Raw genomic sequence first — 23281 nt, 5'->3', positions numbered from 1 at the left:
CTGGTCTCCCCCGGGCCCGGTCTTGGTGAGCCGAAGGGTCCTGTGGTTGGAGAGGGATTTTGTGGGGTTCAAGGAACCCATCAACTCAACAGCCAGATCCAAGTCACTGCAGATACTGTAGCATTAGAATATCATAGATGGGGAAACTGAGTCAGGAGATGGCAAAGTGACCGACACAGCCCAAGACCAGCTGTCCCGGGTCCTGGGTCCCCATGGGCTGTGCAGGCAGCCTGCTCAGAGCCCATTTCCCCTGGGCAGAGGCTGCTCTGAGACAGGGAGATCCTCGAAGAAATGGCCGAGCGTTGCTTTCTGGGGCTCCCAGCTCCCGGCTTCCCCCACCAGCTTCTCCTGGGACTGTCTTCTCTCGGGCTCAGGCAACCGTCCCGAGCCAGGGGCCTGGCCAGCCCTGTCCTCTGTGGGGTCTGGATCCTAGAGACCACGGAGGCGCCAGGTTTCCAACCGTCGGGAGGCTGGGGCCAGGGCTGCCGCCGCCAGAGGGTGACAAATGAGTCTGTGCCTCAGCCCAGGGCTGCTGGCCATGGTCCTGGGCGCACTGCTCCCCTTCTCACCTGAGGCCTGAGTCCCTGGGACCTGGCGTCTTGCTCAGGGACCAGGCACCATGGCTCCTGTCCCACATTCCTCTTCTCCAAGCATCCACCCGAAGCCCCCTCTGGGCCTGGCTGCCAGACCTCAGCCTGCACAGGCAGCAGCAGAGCACATGAAGGCTGCACCCTGTCCTGGCCGCGGCCACCTGGGCGGGTGTGGGAGGTCAGGCCCCTGATCCGGTGTCCCTTCTGCCCAGCCTGAGAGGCCACCGCCGAAGACCGTGAGGCAGAGGCCTGAGCCCCCTCCCACGAAGTATCCTGGCCTTGGTCTGGGTGAGGGCAGGAGGGAGGAAGGGAGGCAGGGTCTGGGCGATTCCAGGCTGGCCCAATTTCATCCTTTTTGGGCTCGTGGGTCCCTCTGGGGACTGCAGCTGCCTGTGGTGAGGGTGGTGGGAGGGACCCCTGGCCCCGGTTGTGGGCCCCCAGCTGGCCAGGCCTGAGCGGCGAGTCCGGGAGCATCCTTGGAACTGCCTGGGGAAGGTGGGGCGTGGGCCTGAGTGGCAGGGTCAGCGAGAGACACCTAAAGCCATGGAGCCTGCGGGACGGGGGAGGGACTCCCCAGCTAGACAGAGGGGTGCAGGTCTCACGGATGCGGGACGGGGGAGGGACTCCCCAGCTAGACAGAGGGGTGCAGGTCTCACGGATGCGGGACGGGGGAGGGACTCCCCAGCTAGACAGAGGGGTGCAGGTCTCACGGATGCGGGACGGGGGAGGGACTCCCCAGCTAGACAGAGGGGTGCAGGTCTCACGGATGCGGGACGGGGGAGGGACTCCCCAGCTAGACAGAGGGGTGCAGGTCTCACGGATGCGGGACGGGGGAGGGACTCCTCAGCTAGACAGAGGGGTGCAGGTCTCACGGATGCGGGACGGGGGAGGGCTCCCCAGCTAGACAGAGGGGTGCAGGTCTCACAGATGCGGGACGGGGGAGGGCTCCCCAGCTAGACAGAGGGTCTCACAGATGTGGGCATGGGAACAGCAGCTCAGCTGCCTGAAGCCTGGCCCCACCCAGTACCTTTCATTCCCTTCTCTGGAACCACCCGCTGGTCTGGGACCAAAGAACACGGCCTTTTGTGGCACACTGACTTCGCCCGGGTAGAGGAGCTGGGGACCCGCCCAGGGGACGCTGATGAGAAATGGGAAGTGGGGGCTGCGGGCAGGAGGGGTTCCAGGCCTCAGACTCCGGCACTGGCGGGCCTCTGCCTGACCCCCACCAAGGCTCCCCAGTGGGGGCTGCTCTGTCGGGGACAAGGACCCACGGCCGGACTCCTCCTGGCCACGGCCCCGGAGCAGAGCCTAGTACAGCGTCTCGCGGGTGGCGTTGCTGGAGAGGGTGTGGCTGCTGGACATGCTGTTGGCCTTCCTCGAGAAGGCCAGTCTCTTCCTCCTGCGCGGCCACACGGGGCAGAGGCAGGCCAGCGTGGCCAGGAAGAGGTGGCGGAAGTTGGCGGACACGAGGTTGTACAGGATGGGGTTGACGGTGGAGCTGACGTAGAAGAGCACATTGGTGACCATGTAGAAGTAGTGATAGAAGTCATAGAGAAACCTGCGGGGAGAGACGCACTCAGACCCCAGATGGAATCCTCGGGGGCAGCCTGGGGGGAGAGGCACTGAGACCCCAGACGGAACTCCCAAGGCGGGGCCCCAGAGTGACAGCGGGGCCACAGTGGCCACAGGACGTGGTGGCTCAGATGCTAATTAAAACACCACTTGGGAGTGGTGGTGCATGAGGACATTTCGTAACTAGCTCCAGGGTGTGGCGTCTCCTGAGCAGCGGAAGTTCTGGTTGCGTTCCCCCCCACCCCCCCCCCGCACCCTCCCCGGCCAGGGCTTCTTTAGGTGGGCCCTGGGCTCTGCTCCTCCACCCCTGCCTCTCCCCGAGCCACCTGCACTGCCTTTCAAAGTCCTGTGCATCCAGGGGTCCAGGGCATGGCCGGTCTCCAGCCTAACCAAACAGCCAGGGCCGGAGCCCCCTCCGCGCCTCCCCAGCAGCCACACACCTTGTCCTCAACACGTCACCTCCACCCACAGAGATCTCCCTCCCTCACCAGGCAGCTCAATTACCAGCAGGCAGCCCTGAGTTTCAGAAGCTTTTCTGGGGGCCGAGCTCTGCTCCCTGTGCCTCCACCAGCTCCTGGGAACTAGGCATGCCCTCCCCAGTGGCTGTCACTGGGAGGAACCTTTTATCCTGGGACCTGGCGACCCTGAGGCCCAAAGCTGCCATCTCAGGATACCCAGCTGAGACTCTGGACTTTGTTGCATGCCAGGCAGTGGGTGGCCCTGTGATCGGCCCCCACATCGTCCTGTGCGGCTCCTCTGGGAGGGGCCCTGGAAGCTGCATCTGGTCTCCCCCTGACCCCACTCCGTGTCTGCTCCCTTTGCTGACTCTGCTGTATTAGCAAAGCAAAGCCTTGTCAGGATTGCACCTCTTGCTGGGATAAGTCACAGCCCTGAGTGTAACTGCAGGCTGAGCCCGGTGGGTCCAACCAGGGTGGCCTTGGGGCTCTGACAGCGGCCATATAGGGAGGTGACACACCCACCATGTCCCTGCTAGAGCCAGGGATGTCTCTCTTTAGGCCTTCAGGAAACTGCCTGGGCCGGCTCCTAGGACCAACTTTCCGTCTCTGCTCCAGACTGGCCTGCTCAGCCTCTGCCCTGAACCTGTCCCTCCATGGCCTCCTCCCAGCCCCAGTCACGGCACACCCCTGCCCAGGGGGTCACCGGGGGGCTCACCACACCCCAGTCACAGCACACCCCTGTCCAGGAGGTCACTGGGGGACTCACCACACCCCTGCCCTGAGCAGGTCCTCTCGGCAGTGCCTGCCACACCATGTATTTTGGGGAGCACTTGCCCAGCACCCGACCTCCCAGTACTCACGGAGTCCACTGCTCGTCCGAAATGTAGCAGAACATGAGGCGCCGCGTGTGGTAGGGCAGCCAGCAGACCACAAAGGCAATGACCACCGCACCTGAGACACAGAGATGTAGACTCAGGGGGGAGACATGGGCTCAGAGTCAGAACTCAGGCTCAGAGACAGGACTCAGAGACAGGACAGACTCAGAGATAGGACTCAGGCTCAGAGACAGGACTCAGGCTTAGAGACAGGACTCAGGCTCAGACAGGACACAGACTTAGAGAAAGGACTCAGGCTCAGAGACAGGACACAGGCTCAGAGACAGGACACAGGCTCAGAGACAGGACGCAGACTCAGACAGGACTCAGGCTCAGAGACAGAACTCAGACTCAGAGACAGAACTCAGACTCAGAGACAGGACACAGACTCAGGGACAGGACTCAGGCTCAGAGACAGGACTCAGACTCAGACAGGACTCAGGCTCAGAGACAGAACTCAGACTCAGAGACAGGACACAGACTCAGGGACAGGACTCAGGCTCAGAGACAGGACTCAGGCTCAGAGACAGGACACAGACTCAGAGACAGGACACAGGCTCAGAGACAGGACTCAGACTCAGAGACAGGACACAGGCTCAGAGACAGGACACAGACTCAGAGACAAGGACTCAGGCTCAGAGACAGAACTCAGACTCAGAGACAGGACACAGACTCAGGGACAGGACTCAGGCTCAGAGACAGGACTCAGGCTCAGAGACAGGACACAGGCTCAGAGGCAGGACTCAGACTCAGAGACAGAACTCAGACTCAGAGACAGGACGCAGACTCAGAGACAGGACGCAGACTCAGAGACAGGACTCAGGCTCAGAGACAGGACACAGGCTAAGAGAAAGGACTCAGACTCAGACAGGACTCAGTCTCAGAGACAGAACTCAGACTCAGAGATAGGACACAGACTCAGAGACAGGACACAGACTCAGAGACACGACTCAGGCTCAGAGACAGAACACAGGCTCAGAGACAGAACTCAGACTCAGAGACAGGATGCAGACTCAGAGACAGGACTCAGGCTCAGAGACAGAACACAGGCTCAGAGACAGAACTCGGGCTCAGAGACAGGACTCAGGCTCAGAGACAGGACACAGACTCAGAGACAGAACTCGGGCTCAGAGACAGAACTCAGACTCAGAGACAGAACTCGGGCTCAGAGACAGGACTCAGGCTCAGAGACAGGACACAGACTCAGAGACAGGACTCAGGCTCAGAGACAGAACACAGGCTCAGAGACAGGACACAGACTCAGAGACAGGACTCAGGCTCAGAGACAGGACTCAGGCTCAGAGACAGGACACAGACTCAGAGAAAGGACTCAGGCTCAGAGACAGGACTCAGGCTCAGAGACAGGACACAGACTCAGAGACAGGACTCAGGCTCAGAGACTGAACACAGATTCAGAGACAGGACTCAGGTTCAGAGACAGGACTCAGCCTCAGAGACAGGACAGACTCAGAGACAGGACTCAGGCTCAGAGACAGGACACAGGCTCAGAGATAGGACTCAGGCTCAGAGACCAGCCTAGCCAACATGGTGAAATCCTGTCTCTACTAAAAATACAAAAATTAACCAGGCATGGTGGCAGGCACCTGTAATCCCTAGCTACTTGGGAAGCTCAGGCAGGAGAATAACTTGAATCCAGGAGATTGCAGTGAGCTGAGATGCAGCCATTGTACTCCAGCCTGGGCAACAAGAGCAGAACTCCTCAAAAAACAAAAACAAAAACAAAAACAAACTCCTAAGAGAAAACATTCTGACTTCACAGCATTGAGTTTGGCAATGATTTCTTGGGTATGACACCAAAAGCACAGGTCACAAAAGGAAAAAGTAGATACATTGAACAACATAAAAATTAAATTTCTGTGTGTCAAAGGGTGTAATCAGGAGAGTAGAAGTCAGCTCACAGAAAGGGAAGAAATATTTGCAAATCACATCTGATAATGAGTTAATACCAAGAGCAGAGGTCCTAAGGCTCAACATAAAAACAAACAATCCAATTCAAACATGGGCAAAGGACTCAGCCAGTTCTCCAAAGAAGATGTCAAAGGTTGACAAGCACGTGAAGAGATGTTATCGATCATGCATCGTAAATCACTGGACAAATGCAGCTCAAAACCACAATGAGATGCCACCTCAAACCTATTAGGACGGCTACTACTAAAAAGTCAGGCCACGCCAGGCCCAGGTCACACCTCGGAGGACGGTCGGCCAGCCAGCCTCGTGTGCTGGCGCTGGTCCTCAGGGTTCTGATAGGACGGGCCCTGCCCTGCTGGGGGCGTCACCAGCCCCGAACGCTCTATGTCCAAAGCCCTGGGTGGTTCCCATGAGCAGGGAAGGCCAAGCCCAGAGCCAGGCTCTCTCAGGCTGATGCGCTTGGCTGTGGGCCTCTCCTGTGGCTGGCCACACGCTTGAACAAGCCCTGAACATGGGCCAGCACCAGGGAGGACTCAAGCCAAATGCTTCAGGCAAAGCAACCTAAGACCTGGGTCTCGGGTGTGAAAAGGCTTCATTCTCTGCAGTCCCCATCACATGCTCCAAGGCCTGTGTGGACAGCAGCGTCCACCCTGCCCCTACCCCTGCCTTCTTGCCAAGCATCTCCCTCCACAGGGCCTCTGCTCCAGCCAATGCCTCGCCACAGCTCTGTTGCCCAGACGGGCTCCTGGTCCTTGGGACTTGCAGGATGCCACCTGCTCTGGGAGCCCCTCCCAGCTGGCAGATGTAGTGGTGGGCGTGGTATTCTTTTCACCCTGCTCAGCTCCTCATGTCTGAAGGTGCCTGGTGCCTGTGCTTGCTTCCAGGGTGGAGCCCCTGCTCTCCCAGAGTGCAGGGCTGCTCCTGCCTCTGCTACCTCCACACCTGTGAGCAAGAATGAGTGAGACCCAGGCTGGGCACTGAGCAGACTGCAGAGCAAATGAATGAGTGAGCACATGAGCAAGTGGATGAATGGATGAAGGGATGGAGGGAGGGAGGGAGAGAGGGATGAATGAATGGAGGAATGGAACGAGGGATGGAGGGAGGGGGAGGGAGGGAGGGAGGAGGAAGGGAGGGGGGAAGGAGGGGGGAGTGATGTATGGAGAGGGATGAATGAATGGAGGAATGGAAAGAGGGATGGAGGGAGGGAGGAGGGAGGGAGGGAGGGAGGGATGTATGGAGAGGGATGAATGGAGGAATGGAAAGAGGGATGGAAGGAGGGGGAGGGAGGGAGAGGTGGAGGAGTGAATGGAGGGAGGGAGGAGGGAGGATGGAGGGGTAATAGATGGCACTCACCCCTGCAGGGAGCTGGCACCCTTGGTCTTGGCCTGACAGCTCCATCCCCATGTCTTTAAACCTTGCCCAGGCTCAGGGTGGTTCCATGCTGCCTGCCCTTGCTGGCCCTGGCCTGCCTCCCGCCCCACAGGGACCAGAGGTACGTACGGAGGACGTGTACGCCGTGCCGCAGGGCCTGGACCCTGCCGGGCTCGATGGCCATGCTGAACGTGCTGTGCTGGTCCCCCACTTGGCCCTGCTCGGCGGCCTGGCGGACCATGACCGTCAGCTTGTTGGCGATGATGGTGTTCAGGACGGAGATGACCACCATGGGGAAGATGAAGGACATGAAGGTGTTGACCTGCGGGAGAGGAAGGGTGGGGCGTCGTGGCCGGCAGCGGGACTCACGCTGGCCGGGGTGTCAGGCCTGCACGCATGGCGGCCCTCAGTCACCACCGGCTCAGGAGGTCCAGCCCTGTCCCGGCTGCCCGTAGACACGGCCGCCCTGGCCACAGTGCTAAGCTCGTTCCCAGCCTGTCCCAACTAGAAAGAAGTTCGCAGACTCCCCCACCTTCGTGAGCGCCTCCCGAGGGTCCCGCCCGGACACGGCAAGGAGCATACACGCTGGGGTGTCACTGGGGTGTGGCTGTGGCAAAGGCCCCGGGCTCTAGGTTCCCAGGTCTGGGCACGTTGCGTCCATGCCTGAGGCCCCCAAGCACGTAACTGCCCTGCCCGAGGCCAGTCTCGGAGGACGGCCGAGCCCCGGCCTTGCGGCTGTGTGCCGCCGCTTCCCGCAGGTCCTGACAGCTCACGCTAACAGAAGCCCCTTCCTCCCACCCACCCCAGCTACCTCTCGGGGCACTGAAAGGTACAGGGCCCCTCTTATTAGCACCTGGAGCCCCCACTGCCTGCCCCCGCCAGCTGCCACACCCACCCACGAGGCTGGGCCATCACAGCCGCTCTGTGCCTGATCCGAGCCCTGGACAGGCTAGAGGTCTGCCCAGAGACTCCGGCGCCGGAGGGGCAGCGCCGGGATTTGAGCCTGGCCTGAGCCGAGTCCTGCTCCTTCTGCGACTCCTGCGTGAGTCTCGACTTTGCAGGCACTGGCCAGGTGGCTGCGGCTTCCCCAGACGGGGCAGCGGCCCAGCCTCCCCCTCAGCCAGAGCTGGAAGGGGACGCATCTGTGGACGCGCAGCAGCGGAGCGAGCCGGAACGAGCCAGGGCGGGTTTGGCCCGGCTTCTGATGGAGAAACCAGCCCCTCCACGGGGGGCGGAACGACAGCCATCAGAGGCTTCAAGAGCGTCCTCGGCCTTGGATTCTTTGTAAGACACTCTTCCCCGAAAACCAGATCTCGGCGCTTCTGGCTTCTGCACTTGCAGGCTCCATCTCGTGCTGGGGACGAGGCCTGCCCCTCTCTGCCAGGCTGCCCGGGACCGCTCCATCTCGTGCTGGGGACGAGGGCTGCCCCTCTCTGCCAGGCTGCCGGGACCGATCCATCTCGTGCTGGGGACAAGGCCTGGCCCTCTCTGCCAGGCTGCCCGGGACCGCTCCATCTCGTGCTGGGGATGAGGGCTGCCCCTCTCTGCCAGGCTGCCGGGACCGATCCATCTTGTGCTGGGGACAAGGCCTGGCCCTCTCTGCCAGGCTGCCCGGGACTGATCCATCTTGTGCTGGGGACGAGGGCTGCCCCTCTCTGCCAGGCTGCCCGGGACCCTCATGCTGAATTGCTGATTCCGAGAAGCTTTTGGGTGTGTTGGAGAAGTGGCCTGTACTGGCTCTGTGGCTGGTGGCTATGATTTCCATAGGAAGCCCAGGAATATCTGCCACGGGGGTTCCCTCGGCTGGGCTGCAGGGGCCTCCTCCCTCCCGACCTCTCACTGGAGAGAGCAGAGCTGTGTGGCCTCAACAGTTCAGGTCAGGATGGCCCCAGTGAGGACAATCCTCGCCTTGTCCCGCTAACGAAGGTGGCAGTGGCCACGGGACAGGGCAGCCACTGAGAGGCGGGAATGTCGGCGCGTGGGTTTTCTCCCTGGCCCGCTCCGGGCACTGGCTGAGGCACCTCTGACGGTCCTTCCTGTTCCCACCGAAGTGCCAGGCTCCACTCAGAAGCACTCAGAGACCTTCAGGGAGGAGACGGCCCAAGCTCACCCTCAGGTTCCATTTGAGCAAAGATCTGCTAAATGGCTCAGAGGACATGCATGAGGGGGAGACTCAAACCCCTGGGAGGCAGCGTCCTGCACCTGCCTGTCCAGCACCCTTTGCTCCTGCCTGGTGGGCTCCTGAGAGCCACCACCATCGCCGCTGACCCTGCTGGGTGGCAGGTCTGTTCTGCCCTCCCCCATGTGGGCTTTGGGATCTGGGGCCACCCCACACCCCCACATTCTGCTGCTCTGCTTGAAGTCCAACTTCTGCAGGATGACGAGGTGCTGACGAGGCTGGGGGCGGGTGAAAGTGCCTCTGCCCACTCTGGCTGCTGGGAGCGGGGTGGGGAATGGCTGGGCCCAGCCTCAGGAGACAAACCGATTCCGTGAGTCACCACAGCCCCGGCATAGTTTAAACACCAATGTATCCAACACAGATTTTAAATGTCAAAACATTTAAAATACCAACCTCACCGACACAGGCAGCAAAAATAGCTGCCTCTGGGGGCTGGTGGGCTGCAGGGTCTGGCCCCAGTCCTCTGGCTGCCCCTGTTGGGGGAAATCAGATCCTGGGTCCTGCAGTTCCCAGAGGTAGGGAGAGGAGGCCCCTCCCCTGCAGCGCCCAAGCAGAGGCCACTGAGGGGCCACGGGTGCAGACAGAGGTGGCGCAGCCCTGCCTCCAGCTCCTGCCCACCGTGGAGGCTGAGGCCGAGTAGGACTCGGGGCTGAGGGGAGTGCCCCTACTCCTGGGGTCAGCCTTCTCTCCTCAGACCACAGCTGGAAGCGGGGGCTTCGGCCGGAGCCATTCTTCCTGTCATCTCTCCTGCTCTGGGGAAGGAGCTGCCTGCCCCCCACGACAAGCAAAGGGAGCATCAGTGAGCAGCGGGGCTTAGAGGAAGGGCTGCCGTGGTGCCTGGGGCTTGGAGGGCTGAGCCAGGCTAAGGACAGGCCCTTCCTGGGCAGAAGGATCCACTGACATCACGTCTGTACATCCAGTCCCCATGAAACGCCAGAGCTTTCGTGGTAGACACACCGCAGCTCCACAACTTAAGTGGGAGTCTCAGAATGGCCCGGAAGGTTCTTGAAAGGAAGCGTGGCAGGTCGCTGGGATGCGGGAGCCTCAGCCTCGCCAGCCGCTGGCACGCACCGAGAATGACATCAATGAGGAGAATTCAGCATCCACAGTGCCCGGTCAGACAGAAGCTCGGCCGGTGATGGACACAGCATCCACGTCGTCAGGAGAGGACTGGCCACCCAGGCATGGCGCTGGACAGCTGGCACACTGGACCACAGGAAGCTGGGTCCTCAGGGCCCCTGGGGACCCGTGCACCCTCCATCTCGCTGGCATGTGACCCAGACCTGGCCAATCAGCATACCCCAAAAGGCTTGGGGGCCCCTCACTGGACAGACAGATCAGCCAAAGAGCCATCCCCGCACCAATCTCAGTGGTCTGACGCGGGCCACCCCAGGGCCTTGCCAGACACTAGCTTTGCCTGGGCTCACCGAGCAGGAGAGGGCATCTGTGGCCGTGGGTGCCATTCTCCTACCTTTCAGGGAAGACCTGCCTAAGAATGAAGCCAGCAAGGGTGGAAGGGAGCACCTCAGGACATCACTGTGCTCCCGGGCCAAGCTGTGCCTTTAGCTGGTACTCGGACTTTCAGTGTGTCTTGAGCGAGAGAAATCTCCCTTTTCTCACAGAGATCACCCCACCTCACAGAGATCTCACATCAGAAAAATTCCAGAGGGTCAGAAGATTAAAAAGATTAAAACCTAAAACCAAAACCCGTAACATTACTAAAAGAAATCATGGAAGTTTTACATTTAAATGTATATATTTTTAACCTTTCCCCCAGCCTTATTGAGGCATAATTGGCAAATAAAAATTGTATCTATTGGCTGGATGCTGTAGCTCATTCCTGTAATCCCAGTATTTTGGGGAGGCTGAGGCAGGAAGATCCCGTGAGGCCAGGAGTTTGAGACCAGCCTGGGCAACACAGTGAGATCCCCATCTCTACAAAAACTAAAAAAACCAGCCAGGCATGGTGGCGTCGTATGCCTATAGTGCCAGGTACTTGGGAGGCTGAGATGGGAGGATCACTTCAGCCCAGAAGTTTGAGGCTATGGTGAACCATGACTGCCACCGCACTCCAGCCTGGGCAGCAGAGCGAGACGCCCGTCTCCAAACATTTGTACCTAGTTGTCATGTACAATGTGATGTTTTTATAGATGTGTACACTGTGAAAGGATCATCACCGTCAAGCTCGTGAGCACATCCATCACCTCACATCGCCCCTTTTTTGTGGTGAGAACACAAGATTTGTTCTCCTAGGAAATTTTTTTTTTTTTTTTTTTTTGAGACGGAGTTTCGCTCTTGTTACCCAGGCTGGAGTGCAATGGCGCGATCTCGGCTCACCGCAACCTCCGCCTCCTGGGTTCAGGCAATTCTCCTGCCTCAGCCTCCTAAGTAGCTGGGATTACAGGCACGTGCCACCATGCCCAGCTAATTTTTTGTATTTTTAGTAGAGACGGGGTTTCACTATGTTGACCAGGATGGTCTCGATCTCTTGACCTCGTGATCCACCCGCCTCGGCCTCCCTAAGTGCTGGGATTACAGGCTTGAGCCACCGCGCCCGGCCCCTCCTAGGAAATTTTGAGTGTGCAACGCTGTATCGTTAACTCTGGTCCTCAAAGCTCCGGAACTTACTCGCCTTATCACCTAAACTCGGCAACCCTTGAGCTACCCCTTCCCATTCCTCACTCCCCTCCCCCAGCCCTCAGTGTTCTGCTTTTTCACGAGTGTTTTTCAGATTCCACGCATAAGCAAGACCACGCAGCATGTGTCTCTGCACTGGGCTTATTTCACTTCGCGTAGGTCCCCAGGCTCACTGCGGTTACTGCACGTGACAAGATCCGTTCATGTTTCAAGACTGAGCACTCTCCCCAGGTATCCACACCACGTCTGCTCCAGCTGTTGGTCTGTTGAGGGACCCCTGGCTGGATTCCGTGTCCTGGCTATTATGAGCAGTGCCGCAGTGGACGTGGGCATGCAGGGATCTTTTTGAGATCCGGATTCCACTCGGTTGCATAAACACCAGAAGTGGGATTGCTGCATGCTATGGTGGCCCTATCCTTAACTTTTCTGAGGAGCCCCCACGCTGCTTCCCATAACGGCTGTACCAGTTTAATAGATTCCCACCGACAGTCACAAAGATTCCCTTCTCTCCACAGTGTCCCCAAACACTGGCTACCTGTGGGCTTTTTGATGGCAGCCACCCTAATGGGTGTGCGGTGACAGCTCCCCGTGGTTTTGCATTTCCGGACGGCCAGTGATGTGAGCACCTTTTGGTAAACCCGCTGGCCATCTGCAGGTCTTCCCTGGAAAAACGCCGCTCGGGCCCTTGCCCATTTTAGACTGGTCACCTTTCTTCCATTTCGTACCCTGGCTTTTCGTGTTGTTTCTTTTGCTGTGCGGAGACGTTCAGTGAAACGTGGTCTCACTCGTGCTGCTTTCGTCGCCTGTGTTTTTGCTGTCATAGGAAATCGTTGCCAAGACCAAGGTGTCCAGCCCAGCGGGGTCCATGCCACAACTGGGTTCGGAGGCGGGACAGAGCGTGGCTGCGTCTCTTTGTATCTTTCTCCTGTGTTGTCTCTGCGTGTCTCTCCTTGTATCTATTTCCCCCCGTCTCTCTGTGCATGTGTCCCCTCTGTGCCTGCTTTCCCGTGTCTGTCTCTGCTTCGGTGCCTCTGTGTCTGTGTCTGCTTTTTTGTGTCTCTGTCTCGGCCTCTCTGTCTCGGTGTCTCCCTGTGTCTCTGTTTTCCTCTGTCTCTGTGTCACCGTCTGGGTCTCCCTCTGAGTCTGGTGTGTGTACCAACACCCTCAGGTGGCAGGAACTGGCTGGGCCACCCTCCCTGGAGCCAGCTGGGCAGCGGGCCCGTGGCCTCAGTGGCTGGGTCTCTGAGGTTTGGGTGGATGTCCCGGAGCAGAGGGTCCTGGCGGGTGACAGTCACGGTGGTCTGGACGGGGGGCTGCCTCCCGGGGCCTCTCGTGCTTCAGGAAGCATCCTCTGCCGTGCACAGCGCGCGCCCACCACCTGCCACCTCCCGCCTCTCGGCCTTATCTGGGTTGGGGGGATGGTGTTCGAGTGGCCGGTTGGGAAGCGGCCGAGCGCCTGGGGCTTGGTGGCAGAACAGGTGGCCTGGCTTGTTCCCTGGCCAGCTGTGAGCTCGGCCGGTCCTCCTGACCTCAGCCTCATTCCTAAAAGGGCGAGCTTGGAGGCGCTGCTGCCTCAGTGCCCAGAGCACCCACTGCACTCCCTTGGGCACAGGAAAGGAAGCAAACTGGGGGCACAGGGCTTGGGAGGCTGGGATGGGACACTCTGGGGTGACAGCAGGTGGGGCCGAGCCTGTGGAAGGGACTCCAGCAGCCTGGCCTCTGCCCACTCGAGTTTGTGATTTTGTTGGGGAGGAGGGAGGTGAGTAAAGGGTTAGACGATGAAACAGCAGGTGTGTTAGGGGGTCTGGACTGGGTCGCAACCTCGGGGTGGCTGGTCTGAGCTCCGCCTTGGGCGGGAGGGAGGGGTCACACGCTATGCCGCCCACAGGTGAGGGCACACCCAGCTGGCAGGACGGCGCCCCTGACACAGGCCAGCCGGCCTCAGCCCCACCTCAGGCAGGGTGTTCTCACTGCGCTCCACCCTTCCACAGCGGTCGCTTGTGCTGGGCCTTTCTAATTCATCCCATTGTGTTTAGATCAAGAGACAGCCCCAGACTGACAGCTGCTCCGCGTCCGCCGCCCAGCTGTGCCGACTGGGAAGGTGCAAAACGCCGCTGCTTTTCGGAACCCAGAGCTTTGCAGGACGCGGCAGAGCTGCAGGGAGGCTGGGAGGGGAGGCTCCTGTCCACACCCTCCCCAGGTGGGGACCGCTGCGGTGGACTTGCTGGGCCGGCAGGGGATCGCCCCCTCCCCGAGGGGATGACTAGCCCCAGCAGGGCCCAGGCTTGGGGCGGTCTCTTCTAACCTCCTGGACGGATTCCAGGTGGAGAGGCCCCCGCCCGAACCGGCAAACGCTGACTTGGGAGCAGCTCCCAGGGTTCTCACGCCCCAACTTGCCTTCCCCACCATGGCTGAGGCCAAGAGCAATGGCAGAATTAATTCAGAAACGCTGTGAGCCAGGCTGTCAGTACAGGCTTGTCCAAAACACCAAAGGCTGGGGAACAACTCAAGGCTGGCCACGATGTCAGGATGCACCCATACCACAGGGCACTCAGCTGACTGGGTGGGGTGGGGATGACGCAATGGGTGGCTCGACATGGCTGGCACACGTCCAGCAGGGGACAGCTCTGTGCTCCCCTTCCAGCCTGGCTCTCCGGACTGGAGCCCTCGGGCTGATTTCGGGAGAGGACAGGGCAGCTGGGAGGGTCTCAGGTGTGTCCCCCAAAAGCTAGAGCCCCACAGTGAACTACCTACACACACAGAGCTGAAACTCAGGATGTTCCACCTGCCGGTCCTGCGGATGTATCCAGTGACAGGTGCCCTGAGATGAACGGGAACCCCACAGCCACACCAAGGCCACCGTGGCCGCCTCACGGCCCTGGAACTGGGGAGCACTGAGGGGGAAGGGATGGGATCACTGGTGGGCAGGTCCCTGCGCCTTGTGCCAGAGGTGGGTGTCAGGGCGGAGAGAGCAAAGGGGTCCTTAAGGTGACACAGCCCAGCGCTTTCCAGGAGTGAGGTCATCCAGGAGGCTCTGGCCAGTGGCTGTGCTCAGAGGAGACACCAGGCAGGGACCCAGGGAGAAGGAAAAGCAGCGGCTGCCCGGGGCCACCGCAGGACTCCCGAGACCCGGGGCTGTGTGTGAGCAGGTGTCTGGGAGAGAGGAATGAAGCCATAAAGGACTGGTAGTGTGACCTTGTTCTAGAAGGTTCTGGTGGTGGCCGGCTTGGGACATTGTTCCGTCCCTCAGTCACCCTCCCAGGCATTTAAGCAGTACCAGGCCTGGCTCAAGATGCTGCTGGGATCAGGACTGCCAAGCTGTGGGACTTGCTGACTATGGGGGACACGCCTGACCCACGGGGGATGGGAGCCTGGAAAGCGAGGCAGGTGACGTTGAGCCGCATTGCCGTGTGGAGCGGCCAGTTTGAGTCCCGAGGGCAGGACCAGGGCTGTGCCGCAGAGCGGGTGTGCGAGCCACCTTGGTGTCTGCGGGACCACTGTGGGAGGGGGTGAAACAGACGGTGCAGCCGCTGGCCAGAGCCTGGCCCACCACGACCCCGCCCACGCCTCCATCAGAGCGCTCAGACACGCAGGTTTTGGCTCAGTGTTAAAACTGACGGTTTGAATTCCTCTAACCTCCACTTTCTAGCTGACGTCGCGGCCTCCAGCCGACGGTCCCAGGGTCTACACGCCCTCCAAGTGCAGCACCTCAGGCACACACGTCTCATCTGTGGCCTCATTTTGTAAAGAAACCCAGGCGCAGCTGTGGACCCAGGGGCCCAAACCCAGCCTGAGCTCTCACGTCATCACGAGCGGCGTCCTCGTCCCCTAGTGAGGCACGCGCCTTGCCTGAGCAGATGCCGTCTATGCCACTGCCAGGTTTTGAGAACATCTAGTCCAAAGGCCGCAGCTCCTCGGCGACCTCTGACCCTGGTGCCTCCGCTCCGCTCCCTGCACTTTTCTTCTGGTTTGGAATTTCTGGGAGAGGCTCAAGAGGAGAATGCAGAGCCCCAGGAGCCTCGGGTTTCAGCACCACAGACAATGCCCAGGCGCCATAGAAGGCACTGCAGATGTGGGGCAGGGGCTGGTATGGGGATCCCCAAGCCAGCCGGGGGCAGGAACCCCATCAGGAGAACTCTGGTCGCCTGCAGACCCCTGCTCTGAGCGAGACAGGCGAGTCACCGGTCACCTCTGCAAGAGATGTGCCCTCCTCTCCTCTGCCAGGCAGCAGGAAACCCTGAGTGTGGGAGTTGGAATCTTTTTCCTGCTGATTGCCGGAGCCATAGAGGCCACTGTCTAAGTGGGGACTTGGCAGAACAGAAGCCCCTGGTGACACATCCTGTCTGTGCCCAGCTGAGCTGCCCGCTTGGCACCAGCCTGGCTGCCAGGAGGCCACTGACTTAGCCCAGAGGCCCTCAGTTGGATTAGGGTATGGGCCTTCCCGACACCCCCTCCTCTTCCACCTGTGCTAGGCTGGTGCCCTCCAGGACAGGAGGAGGGAGGCCCCCAGCCCTCAGCCCCAAGAATGGCCCTCCCCTCACTCAGCCTGGCTGGGGCCCAGGACCCTCAGCAACAGCTGAGGGAGGGGGTGCCCCATTCGCCACTGAGGATGGTGCTGGGGTGGTGAGTATGCTTTTCAGCTGTTCCAGCACCCCTCAGGAGCAAACCGGAGACAGTGCTGTGGGCTGTGGGTCTCTGCCTGGATTGAAGTATCTGCCAGCTTCAAGCCCGTGAGAACACTCACATCCACCAGGCCTCTGCCGGGAGCAACAATGGGGCTTTCAGAACTCTTGATGGGCATAGGGGGCTACACAGAGAAGTCAGGGGTGGGATTCTGGCCCCGGTCACGGCCCCTCCTCTCTGGGGATCTGAGAGGGAAGGAGCCCTGGCGGGGCCAGCACTCCTGTTTCTCAGACTAGGAAACCGTGGCCCTCGAGGGCTCCCCTGGGCTCGAGGCCACAGCTCCGCTCTCCACCTTCAGACGTGGCACAACCTTGTTCCTGTGGCCTGTATGGCTTGTGACATGTGCCTGCTGCTCACCCCATGACTAAGGCTGAGCCAATCTGATGAGGTTTGTTAAGGCTCTGTTTACCTTTTCTGGAGTGCCGGGCACTAACTTGACATATCAGAAGTGGGGCCGACACACGTGGCACAGAGCGTTTGGGAGCCTGGCCCCATGACAAAAGCCTCGCTGTCCGGAAAATTTCCACTCAGGAAAAGCTCTGGAGATCTGCAGACACCACCCTGGGTTTCTGGGGCGTTTGCACAAAGCCCCCTGCTGTGACCGAGGAGGAGCTGCCGTGACGACGCAGGAAGGCCTGGAGCCGGGGATGCAGGGTGCTCTGGGGTCCAGTGGGCCCAGCAGGACTTAACTTTCCGTTTCAGCGTGCACATCTGAAGAGCCAGCGTTCCCAGCTGCATGTGCAGGACGCGCCCCCGCGCTCCGCCTGCCTGTTCTCCAGTCCTGGCCCTCGCCAGCTGTTGCATCTCCAGCCCCACGGTCCTCTGTGTGCCTTTCTGCCATGTAGCCACAAGGCCAGCTCAGGCACCTCCTGCCCCTCCCAGCGCCTAAGGGCCATGACCTGGCGAAGTTGGCCACCGCGTCCCATGGACATCTGGCTCTACACAGCATCTTGGCAGTGTCAACGGAATGCCTGTTCTGCCCCGCTGTGCTGAATCCAATTATGGTGGACAGAGCCGGGAGTCCTCACCCGCTGCCAGAGGCTGCAGGGGTGAGGAAGGAGGGCTGGGGTCTGCCCCTCCCCCCATCCCTGCATGGGCGGGACTAACTCAGTGATAACCTGGCTCTCCCTGGCTCTCCTTGTCCCCAGCTGCCCAGCCTCTGGGCTCTGAGGGGCCCCAGGCTCTGGCTTCACCCTGGATCTCTGCCCTCTGCTTCAGCCAGGCCCCTCCCGTGCAATTCCAGGGACGCCAGCCTCGGCCCTGCATGCCCGAGGGGAAGGGCAGTGCTCTGGGACAGCATGGGACACCGGAGACTCAGTGAACTGAGTGCCCAGGGCCCAGGGCCCAGCGCCCAGCACAGCCAGAGGGGTCTGCCGCCCAGCGGCGTGCGGGACAGCCTCCCGGGCAACACCATTCCTTCCATTTGTCTCCAGAGCCCAGCGGGCCCCAGCGACACCACAAGACGTTGGATTCACACGTGTCTCCCTCACAGCCACGTGGGGCTTTCCTTTACAACAGTGACCGGGCTTGGCTTTCTGCTTTATGGATGGCTCAGCACGTGAAGACCCAGATCTTCCGTTTCTAGATCTTAGAGTCAGGAACGAGGTAGCCCAGGACTCTGGCCTCACCCAGCGACGCTCAGCGATGCTGGCCCCGACTCCCCCTCAGGAAGGGAGGGGCTGGGCTGGTCCACCTCGGAGACCTCTGGCTTGAGACCCAGCACCTCCGCCAACTCTGCTGCTAAGAGCAGCCAAGGCCGGAGCCACCAAGAGGCCCCGTGTGAGCCAGGACGCGTTCCCAGCCTCCCCGCGGGCAGAAGGGAGGCCCCGCACAGGGCTCCCCGCACGCGCAGGCCTGGCCGAGGCCCACGGCCGCCTTGCGAGGTGTTAACGTTGTGAGCCCGGGAAAGCCAGAGGCGGGTGCGTGGCTCCAGGGGAAGCCTCTCTCTCGAGCCAGACGCACGGCTCACAGGCTCGAGAGGTTCTCCTGAGGCGTTGCTGGTGCCGTCAGCCCGTCCTTCCACCCGGCAGGAACGCGGCCGCAGCTGAGGCCATTGTTGGAAATGCGGCCTTGCCCCTCGGGCCTCCCCGTGGCTGGGGCTGTTACTGCTGGCAGCTGGCGCTGGCCCGTGGCTGCAGGCTTCTCCCCAAGCCGGGCTGCAGACCTGAGCAGGGAGTAGCTTGCCTGACTCTTCCTGGAATGTTCCAGAATTCAGTGGCGGCACCTGTGTCTGCCGCTCTCCCAGCATGCACCAGGCCCGCCACCTGCACCCTTCGCACCCTCTGCGCACCTGGAGCCGGCCCGCCGCGGAGCCTTCCCGAGTCGGGACCATGCTCTGGACGCATCTGAGGCGCCCACACGGAGGCGGAGGAGGGGGACGAGGGGGCGGCAGACGGGGGCAGACGGGCACGGCAGGGAGGGCCGGGGGCACGCAGCGTGGTCCGGGGGAAGACAAGGGGCCATTTTCTGGAGGAGGGAGCTTTACACGGAGGCTCCAGGGCTGATGGGCACCTGAGGGCCGGGAGGAAGGAGATAAGAGTCTGCGAGCTGGTGCAGGGGCGTGGGGGGCGGGGAGCACCAGGGGCCGGGGTCAGGTCATCAAGGGCCAGCCCTGGAGCTGCTCAGAGGCTGGAAGCTGCAGCAGGAGGTAACGCGGGAGGCCGCTGCAGCCACGTCTGCGTTTTGGGTTTGTTCTCAGGGCTGGGGCCAGGGAGGGACCCGGGCATGGCTGGCATCTGGGGTGGGGCCTGACGATGGGCCGCTGTGGGGGGACGGCCAGCGAGAAGGAGGATCGCGGTGGCCATGCAGGGCCGGCCTCTCTCCGGGCTCTCCTCAGCCCTCGAGCGGGCAGGGCCACAGAGGCCCCGTTTAAGTGCAGGTTTGAATGCTGTGCCCCACGCTTGGCCCCTCACTGCTAGCACCACCAGTGGCCCCACAGGGGTCACGTGCCTGCCACTGTGCCGATGAGCAGAGGGAGCCATTCCACCTCTGGACACGCATCCTAGGGCGGGGCAGGTGGACGCTTTCTGTGAAGGTCCAGAGAGCGAGTCGCTGTGGCTTTGCGGGCCACAACTTTTGAGCGGACCCACTCACTGTGGCCACCGTGGCCTCCGCAGCCGTGGCAGTATGTCGACGAGCAGGCGGGGCTGAGTGCTGGCGAAACTTTATCTACAACTCCCGGTGGGGCTGGGTTGCCCCGTCCTCATGACCCCGGGGCGTGCCAGCCCGGCTTCTCATCACACCGTCTGTCTGGGAAAGGCTGGGCCCCGGCCGGGCGTGGGCGTGCACACTCGCACTGCTGCACAGAACCGCCCGAGACTGTGGAACTTCTAAAGGAAAGAGGTTGAACCAACTCACAGTTCTGCAGGGCTGGGGGGCCTCAGGAACTTTCAATCACGGTGGAAGGGGAAGCAGCGCCTTCTCCAGAGGCAGCGGGACGGACTGAGAGAGAGCCGGGCAAATGCCGAACACAGATCGACCGTCAGATCTCCCGAGAACTCACTCGTTCTCACGAACAGCCTGGGGGAACGACCGTGACCCAACTACCTCCACCTGGTCCCGCCCTTGACACGTGGGGATTATGGGAATTGCGGTCCAAGAGGAGAGTTTGGGTGGGGACACAGCTGGCCCACTCACTAAGGGACTCCTAGGCGAGGTGTGTGCCCGTGGGCCCTGGCCACAGATGGAAAAGAAGCAATAAAACAGGGGTCTCAGCTTGCGGGTCCTTTGCTGAGGGTCCAGGCTGTTCCCTGGGAGCCGCTGGCCGGGGCCTCGGAAGCCTCCCTGGGAAAATGGCTCTCCGGGTGGGGCCCGCCCCGCCTGGCTGGGCGCCCTCTCTCTCGGCCCCGCCCGCAGGTGGAAGCCGCTTCCCTCGTCTCCCAAGCCCCCTCTCCTGGTTCCCCAGCTGGAGTGATCCTGCGTCTCCGGGAAGCCTCTGGAGAGGAACCGTGAGGCATTTGGTCCCTGCCTTTCTGAAGAAGAAATGGGCCTGTCTTTCTGGGGACTTTGGCTGAGGGTGCAGGGAGGGGGCTCTGCCTCTGGGGTCCAGGGTCTCCCCAGCTGCCAAGGGCAGCAGCCCCAGATGGGAAGGAAGCCTGGCTGCCCCTCCCACCCCGCTCCACGGGGCAAGTGCGGAGAACCCACAGCCACGATGCCCCTGCCCGAGGCGCCCCAGGCTCCGGGCCGACCCCAGGCCCTGCCCTGCAGGGGCAAGTTCCAGAACCAACTCTCCACCGGGCGGCCGAATACCTGGCTTTCGTAATCCCCACACACTGGTTTCTACTGAGGGATGAACATTAACAAATTTCAGCAGGAATTACTGGGCTCTAAAAACTGTTCTTTGCAGTGAAGGGAACATTGAGTACAGAATCTGAATTTGGGATTCAGACCAGACCCCCTCAGAGAAGGTGCTGGACCCGCCAGGAATCGGAGGGGACGGGGGCGGGGCTGTCCTCACGTCCTCCGAGGCCCCTTTCCCATTTGCCTTCGGGTTTTGGGGGCTGCTCCCGCCCCTGCACAGCCCCACAGGTCACAGCGCGAAGAGCCCGCCCTGTCCCTCCATCACGGTCGGTGCCCTTTCGTCCTCCTCCCCTGCACTGCAGCCTCGGGAGTTGGGCTTGCTTCGCAGTGTGGGGGTCTCCTGTGTCACCCACGCCCCAAACCAGGGAGCAGCCGCCTGGGAAGCGTGGGGGAGGCGGAGGCCACCCCGAGGGGAGCTGCTCCTGCGGCTGGGATGCCGCTGTCTGAATCATCCCCACCCACAGAAGGAATCCATCTCGCTCCTAATCACGTGTTTGTCACAGACACAGCGGCTCCTCTGTGAGGCTCGGCGCGCACAGCGGTGCTGGCTCTTTGTTGTAGAGAGAGGCGGTGTCGCGGAAAGCAAAGGAGGCGCCCACTCGCTCCCTGCGGGGCCCCTGCCTTCCCTCGTGGTCCCACCTCTTCCGCCTGCCTCCATCTCAGCGATTCAAACAGCTATGAATGGGGCTACCCTGCAGCCCCACGTGGCCTCTCTGGCTGTGGCGACGGGCTGACCTTCCGGCACAGTCTCCTCCCAGTGCCGGGCACCGCTCCTCTGCCAAGGACCCCGAGGGCCTGGCCTGGTAGCTCCCTGAGGGTGCCCGCCCTCCCGTCCCTGCCCAGGGTTTTGGCACTGAGCTGGCAGCTGGGCAGAGCAGGGAGGAGGCAGCCGGGCGTCTTTCTTAGTGTGCAGGTCACCGCCCACAATGGTACCCTGCTGGTTGCTGCCCATCACACAGGGTGGCCTCCACACGGGCCCTCAGCTAGTGGGAGCCTGGCACCCAGCAGGCAGCACCCCACCCTGAGGGGAGGCTGCACAGGCCCTGGAAACACCCCGAGACCATCCGAGGGCTTCTCATCGGCCGGGAGGGGCGAGGGCAGCACAGCCCCTTGGAAATAGGACGCAGGCCACGCGATGCTGAAATGTGCCAGTAGCTACATTACAAAAGTGGAAAGAAACAGGAACGATCATTTTAACACGGTGTCTGATTTAAAGTATCAAAATACGGCCGGGCGCGGTGGCTCACACCTGTAATCCCAGCACTTTGGGAGGCCGAGATGGGTGGATCACGAGGTCAAGATCGAGACCATCCTGGTCAACATGGTGAAACCTCGTCTCTACTAAAAATACAAAAAATTAGCTGGGCGTGGTGGCGCGTGCCTGTAATCCCAGCTACTCAGGAGGCTGAGGCAGGAGAATTGCCTGAGCCCAGGAGGCGGAGGTTGCGGTGAGCCGAGATCGCGCCATTGCACTCCAGCCTGGGTAACAAGAGCAAAACTCTGTCTCAAAAAAAATAGAATAAAATAAAGTATCAAAATATCCTTTTAACGCGTGACAGTATCGGTGAGCTGCTGTACCCCACCTTTCTGCATTAACTCTCCAAAACCCGGGGTTTCACGCCAAAGCTCACCCGCACTCAGACCAGCCATGTTTCCATGCTCAGTGGCCCCACGTGGCCCAGGGCTGCCACATTAGACAGGGCTGCCTGCAGCTTTGATGGGAAGCCGCCTGGGCCAGGCACAGCAGCGTCTGCTCGTCACTCCCCGGGGTGGTCTCAGGACCTGCTCTGCTCAGCAGAGGACCCGGGGCGTCCAGGTCAGCCCCGGACAGACGGTGAGAGCATTGCCCAAAGTCAAGGAGCTACTCAGTTTCAAACACCAAAAAGATGGCCCCAGAATGCAGCCTGGGTAGGGCGGGTGGGGCCACGTCCTTCCTGGAGCATAGGTCGGCCTCCTTCGCGTGGGCCATAAAGTCCTCGCTGCACGGAAGCCCGAGAGCTGAGCCAAGAGATTTTGGGGGAAGGAGCCACACTCCGGAGAAGGCTCCAGAAAAGCTCTCATCCCAGGCCTCGCTGCCTCCGCCTGCCCCTCGCACCCCCTCTCTTGCCCGTCCCCCACCAGGGCTGAAGAGTGAGCTGAGCCGGGGAGGGAGGCGGCGGAGGGGACCCGGCGGCCGCTTCTGGGATGAGAAGCGCAGACTCAGGTCAGGCGAGCCCGCCACCGGCCCCAGCCGTGTGCCTCTGAGCACGAGGCTCCCCACAGCCTCAGGCTCCTCACCTGTGAAATGGGCTGCTCAAAGGCCTCCCCACCAAAACCCCCTCCTAGCTGGGCTGGCTCAGCACCCAAAACTGTCATCAAAGACGAGAGCCTGCCAGGGGCCTGCCATCGTGTTCATCGGTCACTACCCCCTCCCCCGCCCCCCAGCACACAGCCTTCCCTCCCTCAGCCGAGACCCCAGGCAAGGGTGAGGAGCAGAGGTGCCGCCTCCCTCCCGCCTCCCCTCTCTCTCCTCTGCCCTTCCCTTTCTCTCTGAGTCTGTCTCTGTCTCCGTGTGTCTCTCTCTCTCTGTCTCTCCCTCTGGGTCTGTCTCTGCCCTTCCCTCTCTCCTCTCTTCTTACCTCCCTCTGTTTCTCTCTGCGTGTCTCTCTGTCTCTCTCGTCCCCATTCCCAGAAGCCGGCCCCTGTGGC

General features: G+C 61.2%; 1 protein-coding gene across 1 annotated transcript in view; it reads right to left on the bottom strand.

Moving 5' to 3' along the window:
* Window positions 1–1485: 1485 nt before the first annotated feature.
* Window positions 1486–23281, bottom strand: part of NTSR1 (neurotensin receptor 1) — a 47518-nt gene continuing 25722 nt past the window's right edge. Inside the window, exons 2-4 of the mRNA XM_003932658.3 lie at window positions 6925–7117; window positions 3481–3571; window positions 1486–2148 (exon numbers count right to left, since the gene is read on the bottom strand). Coding sequence (XP_003932707.1) covers window positions 1899–2148; window positions 3481–3571; window positions 6925–7117 — 534 coding nt within the window. The 3' untranslated portion in view covers window positions 1486–1898. The remainder of the gene's footprint in view (window positions 2149–3480; window positions 3572–6924; window positions 7118–23281) is intronic.

The sequence above is a fragment of the Saimiri boliviensis genome, chromosome 9 (assembly GCF_048565385.1).
Source record: "Saimiri boliviensis isolate mSaiBol1 chromosome 9, mSaiBol1.pri, whole genome shotgun sequence".
Classification (NCBI taxonomy): domain Eukaryota; kingdom Metazoa; phylum Chordata; class Mammalia; order Primates; family Cebidae; genus Saimiri; species Saimiri boliviensis.
Note: the sequence above shows the minus strand (reverse complement) of the source record. Positions and strands in the feature narration are given on the sequence as shown.